The sequence below is a fragment of the Aegilops tauschii genome, chromosome 1, assembly GCF_002575655.3.
Source record: "Aegilops tauschii subsp. strangulata cultivar AL8/78 chromosome 1, Aet v6.0, whole genome shotgun sequence".
Taxonomy (NCBI): Eukaryota; Viridiplantae; Streptophyta; class Magnoliopsida; order Poales; family Poaceae; genus Aegilops; species Aegilops tauschii.
In genome coordinates this window covers 19,751,072-19,760,451 of record NC_053035.3, presented here as the reverse complement: position 1 = coordinate 19,760,451, position 9,380 = coordinate 19,751,072, and the positions used below count along the sequence as shown (strand labels likewise).

General features: G+C 43.9%; 1 protein-coding gene and 1 pseudogene across 1 annotated transcript; one reads left to right on the top strand and one right to left on the bottom strand.

Annotated features, from left to right (window-relative positions):
• Positions 1-339: 339 nt before the first annotated feature.
• LOC109751922 (uncharacterized) lies at positions 340-3,084 on the bottom strand (annotated as a pseudogene).
• A 3,229-nt stretch (positions 3,085-6,313) lies between these two features.
• On the top strand, positions 6,314-8,862 carry LOC109751921 (outer envelope pore protein 16, chloroplastic). Its single transcript, XM_020310785.4, has 6 exons — positions 6,314-6,595; positions 6,672-6,723; positions 7,181-7,212; positions 7,807-7,840; positions 7,970-8,037; positions 8,520-8,862. Exons 1-6 carry the CDS (start codon positions 6,488-6,490, stop codon positions 8,658-8,660), a joined length of 435 nt encoding a protein of 144 aa, XP_020166374.1. The 5' UTR covers positions 6,314-6,487; the 3' UTR covers positions 8,661-8,862.
• The last annotated feature ends 518 nt before the right edge of the window (positions 8,863-9,380 follow it).

Below are 9,380 nucleotides of genomic sequence, written 5' to 3'. Positions count from 1 at the left end.
AGAGCAAGGTGAAGATATGGTGTGAGAGAACTGCAGGCAGCACTAACTTGTCTGATCTTCAGGATGCTATTCAACGAGGCATCAGGATCCTCTGCCAAGGCAAAGAAACGAAAGTATTCTGCAGCCCAGTCAAGTTCAAATGATGAACTTAGTTCTTCCTTCGATGATATCGGAAGATGCCTTCTAGTACCCCATTGTGTGTGTATCCTGCATTTCTATTACAACTTATCTACCGTATCTTCATGAACCTACCAATTCGTTATTGCAAAATTAATGTGCGACTCAGAACATGACAGTTCCAGCTTGTTATTTACTTGTAGTAATATGTATCGAAGTATATTATTAAGACACAGCACTCGTTCGTCTTTTGCTAATTCTGTGATTGTTCAATTGTAATGGCAAAGTAAATTTGTAGCTAGAGAGTTACTACCTCCATATCAAAATATAAGGTATTTTTAGACTAAAATAGCCTATCAAAACAACTCATATTTTGATACAGAAGTATAGTACCCAAGTCTTTTCAAGGAGGACTACAAGGAGCTGGCGGTACATCTTTTCGAGGAGGCCTTGGAAAGAGGTTGAAGGTCATCCTCTGATCATGTCAGCGCCGTTGCAACGACGTTGAAGCTGTTTGCGTTCAGTAAAACTGACAGTCGGAGCTGCCTCGTTATTCCAAGACTGGAGGAAAGGAGAGATCAAGCGCTGCCGCAGAAGAATCAATCAAGCAGATTGGGAGCATCGTTTTTGGAGCAGAGCTGGAAGACAGAGGCAGGAGGTGGAGCGGCTTCGTCTTGCACAATGAAACATGAAAAGGCAACATTTCACACATGCACAAGAACATGCAAAGACTGTCATCATGGCAAAGAGCAAACAATGGAGACTTTTCAGAGCAATTGCAATTGAATATGGAACATGGCAAACACTGCAATAGCATTGACAAAAATTAACAGATTAAATCCTCAATGATACCCACTTTTAGATAGTTCCATGTATGTTCAATCTGGCATTGCTATTCCAAGTGTAGATGTGAAAGATAAAATTATACTCCCTCCGTAAAGAAATATAAGAGCGATCAAAACGCTCTTATATATCTTTATAGAGGGAGTACTTCTATAAATTTAGAAGGCAAATGGCTGACATATGGCACCAGACACAAGTTCAAGATATGGTCAATCCATGGCACAGGTGTTTTGAAAAATGAAACCATTTTCAACATCATCTACTATCAATTAACAATAATTATTAGCAAAACAGCATTGAATAAACGGCCTTCTATGGAATGATGATGAGAATCCATGAGACAAGTTCAAACAGCAAACAGTTCCTTTCAAGACCCAAACAAGATTATTTCTAGTTTTCATATGGAGAATCACATGGCCATTTTCTATGTGCATATGACTATCTGATGGGCGAGGCTATGGGGCCGGTTGATCCCAAAAGTTACTATTCCATAGAAGTGAAATTTCATATAAAAACCTAGAGAGCAATGCAAACTTCAAAGAAAATAAAGCACTTCACCACACAGTTGTGCAGCCCTGCCCCCTGGCACCACCACTGGTCCAAAGAAATAGACAGTGGTAGACAATATCTTCTTACCGCTTGGCAACCACTTCGTCCTAAAAGGCTAAAACATCTAAAACTATTCTAAAAATTCATCTCCTGAACAAAATGACTAAAAGTCCCAAAGCAACTAATGGCACATGGTGCTAATCTTACAAAGCACTGGACTAAGAGGGGGGGGGGGGGGGGGGGGGGTTCATTTTTTCCAGAATCACATCCGTACAAATGTTTAAGTGTAGCTCGGAATGAGGAGTTTGGGAGTAGAACCCTCACCTGATATAGTGGTCGTGGCGGATGCTTTCGGAAGTGTTGACAAAGTCCCCCTCCTTGATAGCATTGGAACCATGGTCGACCAGTTGTTGTGCCTGATTTATTGTTTTCTCCTCCTCTACACACTCCTCACCAGGCTTCGACAGCAACAGATTTTGGTGGTTACCTCGGGGCACAGGAGTGTAGAAGGTGACAACTGGAACCACATTAAGGAAGCAACATTGATCGCACACCTTCCTCACCTGCTCAGATTGCAGCTCAATTGCGAAGAGGCCAGAAATTGTACTAACGATAATGGCATTAGCTCCCTCAGCAAAGCCCACCATTTGAGATTTGAGATGTCGATGCAAGTGTTGGATTACACCCAGCCCATCGTCCTCTGTGAGCACGAGATTATACAGGCAGTCGCAGTGGTTGTCCGGTGCAATGAACACAGTCAGGGAGTGGCTTGACAGATCATACTCCAGGATCGACCAACTCTCCTTGTAGTCGTATAAGACGAAGTAGAGCAGAGAGCTGCCAACCACAACGCATGAATATTGTATGCATCCCATTAACTTGTCGCGCGTCGAGGTCGGCTCGCCCCAGGCACCGGTCTCCGACGAGTACACGCACGCCGACGTGCCATACTCGCCGTGGTCCTCGTAGGGGAAGACGAAAAGCACGTGGAAAGGGCCCCCGAGGCAGCCGCGATGGTCGCATCCATCGGCCGCGCAGAGCACCGCCGCAGTCAAGTAGCGGCACTCCGACGCCGCGGGCACAGGCACGAGGTGCTGGGCGCCCGTGATTGGCTCCCACACGAGGAGTTCCCTGGCGTCGTGGCACTTGGGGAGGAAGAGGGCGCGGCCGTGGCGGCAGCCGATGGCCAGCCAGGAGCGGTGGTCCGGGGTGGCGAAGGAGAAGGGCGAGGCGGGGGGTGAAGAAGCGGGTTGGCTCGCTGGCCTGGTTGTGGAGGAGGCCGAGCATGGGGGAGGCGGCGGCGGAAGCCGGGGCCGGAGACGGCGCCGCTCCAGGCCTTGGAGACGAGGGAGGACCGGAGGTGGCAGGCGGGGTCGTCCGGCGGGAGGTGGAGGAGGATCTCCTCGACGAGCTCGTCCGGGAGCGCCGGCGGCGGCGGCGGCGCCATGGCGGTCGCTAGGTCTGGGTTGGGTGTGTGCGGTGCCATACGGTGGAGGGGAATGGTTCGGATCAACCAGTTCAGTTCGAGGAGATTGGACTCTGCCGTACAAACGAGATTATATTGATCAGATCAAAGGCCATTGGATCCTGAAGTTTGATAGTATTGTGAACTTCTCAGTTATTAGCTATATTGGGTGTTTTCTGTTTGCAATGAAAATTGTGGAACTCTTTGAATCGCCCGATTGATATCTCGCTCCGTCAACTGGCGGCGGTGTTGTAAAGAATCATCAGTGGCGGTGGCGGTGGCGGTGGTGTAGCTGCAAAGTAGCATCATGGAGGCACCGACGACACGGACAGTGGTCGGCATCGCCCTCTGACTTTTTTGCAGCATCGACGCAAAAAAATGTGGCGGTTATGAGCAGGCAGTGGCCGGCGTCATGCCTCGGCGGAGCTACACTTGTTGGGTCGCATCATTCGCTGTTGTGAGGTTACTGACGTTGGTGTCGTGGTTGAGGCGTCAGTGCTGCTGTCGTGCGGTTTACCTCGTTGCTGCAAAAGGTTGCGTTGTGTCGCGTCGCTATGCTTGTTGGATGTAGATCCAAAGACAAGAAGGTAAGATGCGCTCCACAGTACGGCTAATCAGGCAGCTGATCTTTCTATGAGATTAGCCGGCTGACGTCTAGCAGCCGTCATGAAAAATACCCAATAATAAATCTAGATATTTCTATTTACCAAACTCTAGTCGTGCCTCATTTTGCAACTTTTACTCAGACAACAGAACAAGATACCAAGATGTAAATCGAGAGGTCATTGTTGATGTCAAGTTATATATTGTGACCATGTTTATAAAATTTGATCATATTTATATATTGTTGATGTCAAGTTATATATTGTGATCATGTTTATAAAATTTGACTGTAATTATATATTGTTGATGACAGGTTATATATTGCAATCATGTATGCTTTTCTGATTTCATCTTGTTTATTAGCAGGACAAGCCCAAATATGATGGTGTAATGTTGGAATAGAATCCTTTATTACGGAACCAGCTAATGCATTTACGGGTTGTGCTGCATTTCCCGAATAGGCAGTAGGGATTGAATTTGCCAAGACCAATTCTAGCACATCTTGAGATTGGACACTCGAATCACCGGACCAATAATTTGTTCTCTTTAATTGAAAAAAGCAAGCATTGTCTTCCTCTTAACTAGTACTAGTTGCTCAAGGAGCATGGGTTTTTTACGCGGCTCTAATTTGCTTCTCTCTGTGTGCTCTGGTATATATTGCCTAGAATGTTGTTCATATTAATGTAGAAGTCCGACACACCTTAGACTTCCAACTTAACACATTTGATTACTAGTCTATATCTATACCTATACCAATATAAAAAGACCCAAATGGGCGGATCCAAACCATCTCGACCGTCAAATCATGTTATCTAGCGGTTCAAATCGCTCCAATGTTGAGCATCAAACACGTTTAACGCTCTAATTACCCACCACTGCCATTAGTTATAAACACGTTTTGACTCAACGCTATCCCTTGAAATCTGTCATGTAATTAATATCCTACCATGCCCGCAAAAAAGTAATTGATATCTTACCAAATACCAACGTGCAACAGATATATCTTACCTAATATAACGTGCAACTAATATCCTACCTAATATAAACGTGCGTTGCACGTACATAAGTTCTCTTACATGAATCACATCATATTTGCATGAAATCTCTTCAAGCCTTACTTGATGGAATGAAAAGAGATAGGTCCTGATGCAAGTTCAAGCCCTTTCATTGGATGCAAAGATTAAATCGTATGGTCCTGTTGCATTTGTGTTTGTGATGACAAAGGTATAGTCTCTCTTTTGTCTTCCATACCTTGCTTGACACAAGCTTTGGAGCTTTGAACATTTGCTTTGTTTGTGCCAAAGACACGCATTTTGCTTTATGGATCTGAACATGGCGGTGCAAATTTGATCATGTGGGCTCGTGCCTTATGGAGCAGCTTGTTTCATGAAGGACTAGAAGGGTTGGGTGTGCTTTGCTGTGAAGTTGGTGTTGTTGGGTTTCTTCAAAAAATAATCACTCTGTTTGAAAATATATGGTGTATTACTTTTTTAGAAAGTCAAACATTTTAGGTTCAATAAAATTTGTAGAGAAATATATCAAAATCCATAATATCAAATCGGTATTTTTAAATTCATCATGAAATGAATTTCCATATTTTTTTTGTTTAATATTGTTGATGTCGATATTTTTGCTCTAAACTTGGTCAAAGTTGAAGAAACTTGACTTTCTACAAAAATAACACCCCTTATATTTTGGAACTGATGGAATATTTAGTTTTGCGGGTGGTGGAGATGATAGTGTGTTTTATTTTTATTTATATAATGCGGTGATTTGGTGGGTCTTTCGTGGTGTGATTCTGAGTTATCCGCTAACCAACCTATATTTATGTGAGGAATTTTCAGTGTAGATGGTCGCAAGTACTACAATATCACGTGGTGGAGCTTCTTTTTTTTAGATGGAGGGAGGGTGCGCAAGATTGATACGTTTTTATAGCCGGGTGGCTGATGATTGATTTGAAAAATTATTGGCCCGGTCAAAATAGTAAACCAAATTCAAAACTGAACAGCCCAATCGAATGAAAGAGCTTCAAAATTAGTTAACAAAGTGAATTAAAAAAATTGAATGGGAGAGTTTGAGAAAGTGTTGACCCGGTCAAAATTGGTTGGCCCAATTCTAAATTGAATACGTCAACTAATTGTGAGGATTAAAAATTCAGGAAGCACAGTGTATAGTACTTCCTCCGTAAAGAAATATAAGAGCTTGACTGACAGAGCTTTGAGAAATTGTTGACCTGATTAAAATTAGGCGACCCAACTTTAGTTTTTCTTTTTTTAGAAACGGACCCAATTTTAGTTATAGTCCTCTATTGAATGTAAGCTCTTTAAAACTAAGAAGCTTACTGTTATAGAGGGTTATGTGATTTAACTTAATTCATCCCGGCATCAACTTTAAAATCGGAAAAGATAATGTTTGTCCAGTGTGTTCAGCTTATTTTTTTTTACACCTCAGAAATGGCAGCCAAAGATGAGATACGATAGATATCCTTTCAGTTGACAAATTCAGTGTCGGCAGCACATGGAATCCAGATTTGGGTGAATAAAACCATCCTGGAAAAAGGAATTCGTTCCATTTCATTTCCAAATTGAAATGGAAACAAAGGGTGCCATTTCTTCTTCTTGTTTTGGATAACTAGCCCTGGGGAAGCAAGTCGGCAGGGCATCCTGCACCGTGCATCCATGGCCGGATCCCACGGGGACCAGCGCCCGGAGCGACGCTTTTGTTTCTGCCCGTGGACGCGTACCCCCAACGGAGTAGGGTCGAAGGCTGCCGCGGCTTCACGGCCACTGCTTCCCTCTCTGTCTCCCTCTATACATATCCCTCCCACTGTGCGTATCTCACTGTGCTCTACTCTACTCTATCTTCTTGCTCTGCACTGCGCCACTACCTGGTCAGTCAAGAGAAGGAAAGATGCCTAGCGCGGGGCTGGAGGCGGGGTCGAACAAGGTGGACGTGGCCATCGACCTCGGGAACCCGCTGCTCAACCGCACCGTCGACGGCTTCCTCAAGATCGGCGCCGTATGCGCCCCCCCACCCTCCTCTTTCATCCAATGTCTGCATATTGCAATGTCTCTGATCCAATGTATGCGCGCAGGTCGGCGCCTGCAGGGTGGTCGCCGAGGACGCCTTCGACTGCATCCACAGGGGTAACAACCACGCACCCCGTCTCTCCTACTCTATCTAGTATATCAATCAACGGTGTTGTTAGCCACAAGATCTGGATTTATTTCTGTGGATGTTTGTGCAGTGTTTTTTTTTCAATTGAATTGGTTTGTTAAGTTAACTCATCAACTGATTCTCCCTCTCTCTCTAAAACAAACTCATCAACTTATGGAACCGTTCCCGGAAATAGATAAAAGGGGGATTTCCTTTTCTGGATGAAGGTCCACATGTTCGCAAAAAACAAGAGCAGCTTAGGTTCAGAGCGTGCCATATTTCAGTTAACACCTAGCCATATTCAGTTGTTTACAGCTAGCTCTCTGTTGTAATCCGGTGTTATAGGGCAGTATTTTTCACGCGTGTACGTACGGTAGGGCATACATCAGTTTGTGTTGGTGCTGTGCAGACAAAATGTGACACCAAATTGTCTTCGTTTCTTTGCAGGGGATATCTCGAAGCGCCAGCTTGAAGAGACGGTAAGCATCAATTTCCGATGCGCTAGGTTTTCTCTCACTTGGTCTTTTAAACACCCGTGCCTTGACGCCATCGCTGTCGTGTAGTTAGGGAGCATTATGCTGTACCATTTCCCCTGAGTTTTGCTACCGTCTGAGTGTCAAACAACTAGATGTTCCGCTCGTTGTCCAGGAAATCGTTAACTGGTAACCGCTTGGTCGGGTGGTGAGTAGGGGATTAATAGGCGAATCGGCCTGTTAACTGGCCGATTAACAGCTACTCAGTGACCCTTTGAGCAGGGATTACTTGGCTAGTTAACTAATTAAACAGCCAATTTTTCAAACATCTGTTCCACTATGTTCAGTACTTCAGGCTATTTCAGTAGCAGTACCTAGTTTCGAGCATACCCTCGTAGGATGCAAAGGATAATGTTTAAATGGAAGAAAGAGAGCTTAAATGAAAGTCTAATTAAGCCCCTGCACACTATTTTTGTATAATTGCTCTGTACTTGTGGATTACTGAAAATTCTGTGGCCTTATTTCTGCACCTGCGTTAAGGTTCAGGCAACTATCTGTCATCTATGGTCCACTGATGCGGTATTCTGGTTTTTTATGCAGCTGAAGAAAATGTGCAAGGAGGGTGCATATTGGGGTAACTAAGTAGACGAACATATCTCTATTGTCTTGTTTGGCTCGATAAAATGTGTTAACATGAATCGTTCATCCGTTCTTCTAATTCTCGCTGACAGATTCAGATGCTTTTTTTGTGACTAATCTGCAGGTGCTGTTGCTGGGGTGTATGTGGGCATGGAGTATGGAGTGGAAAGGGCCCGTGGTGACCGTGACTGGGTAATGATTCTCTGAAAATGGATCCTTCATGTTCCTTGCACTTAACTGAACCTTAGGTGGAGGGAAAATCTGCCTGCATGACTGCCTCCCCATCGCGAACAATATTATCTGCCTACTTGAAAATCTACATCTTTCTTTTGTTGAGTAAGATCTTGAGCTAATTACTTAATTAGTGTATAAGAGAAGATTTAGTCAGATCCATTTTTTTGGAAAAGGAGGCAAAACCCCCGGGCTCTGCATCAATAGATGCATGCAGCCATATTTAGTCAGATCCATGGCATCTCATAAATCATGATGATAATTTTAACTTCTGTCTCCACACCCTGTCCTAGGATTACGCAGGTCTAATGCTGTGCTAGCACGTTAGAAACCTTCTTACCAGTCAAAATACTATTTGCATCATAATCGATATTAATGTTGCATGTTTTGTGTCAGTCTTAGATTGGTTATTATAATCCGTCTCTTTTCCGGTGCTCCTGTAGAAAAATGCGTTGATCGGAGGCATTGCAACCGGCGCCTTGGTCTCTGCTGCGAGCAACAACAAAGGGAACAAGATCGCCCAGGACGCCATCACCGGAGGCGCCATCGCGACCGCCGTCGAGTTCATCAACTACCTCACCTAGCTGTGAGGCCATCCACATTCGCAGCGATGCTTTTATCGGACAAGACTGAATAAGAGCTTCTTGACTGAAGCCATCCGCCCTCTGTGTTTAATAATTGGAGCCGTTTCCTCCAATGTGTTCTTCCATCTTTTGTTGCCTGCCTCCTCATGTCCATGTTCTGAACAATTTATTTTCCTGCGTGGTTTGAATCCTTCAGTTATGATATGCTGTGTGCCGGCCTAGTTTGGTAGCATAGTTTATTCAAAGCCCTAGTAGGGATCACACAGATGCCCTGACTAACTGCATCGTTGATTCGGTCACTGGAATCTAATTAAGAAAGCTCATCGTTCAGCTAAATCATTCGAGGACTCCGTGGCCCAATGGATAAGGCGCTGGTCTACGAAACCTGGGTTCGATCCCCAGCGGAGTCGCTTGTTTTTTGTTCAGAAATGTTTATGTCCTCGTTACCGTAGATATTATTATGAACAACCCAAACTAAATGATAAATGGCAATGCTAAACTTTGCAACTTATTTAACTCTAAAAATGTAAACTAACAATTACCTCTGTTACAAGGTCAAAGCATGGACATTCGACCTTTTGTTTAGTACTTCCTTCATTTCTACTTCCTTGGCATATTAGATTTTGACCTAAGTCAAACTTTATAAAGTTTGACCAAGATTATAGAAAACAATCTAAACTTTCACAATAACAGATATATATGATGTGAAAATATATTCAA

Coding starts and splice junctions, on each gene's coding strand:
- LOC109751921 (XM_020310785.4), top strand. CDS start 6,488: ATGCCTAGCGCGGGGCTGGAGGCGGGGTCGAACAAGGTGGACGTGGCC. Junction 6,724..7,180: donor CTTCGACTGCATCCACAGGG/GTAACAACCACG, acceptor GTTTCTTTGCAG/GGGATATCTCGAAGCGCCAG. Junction 7,841..7,969: donor CAAGGAGGGTGCATATTGGG/GTAACTAAGTAG, acceptor ACTAATCTGCAG/GTGCTGTTGCTGGGGTGTAT.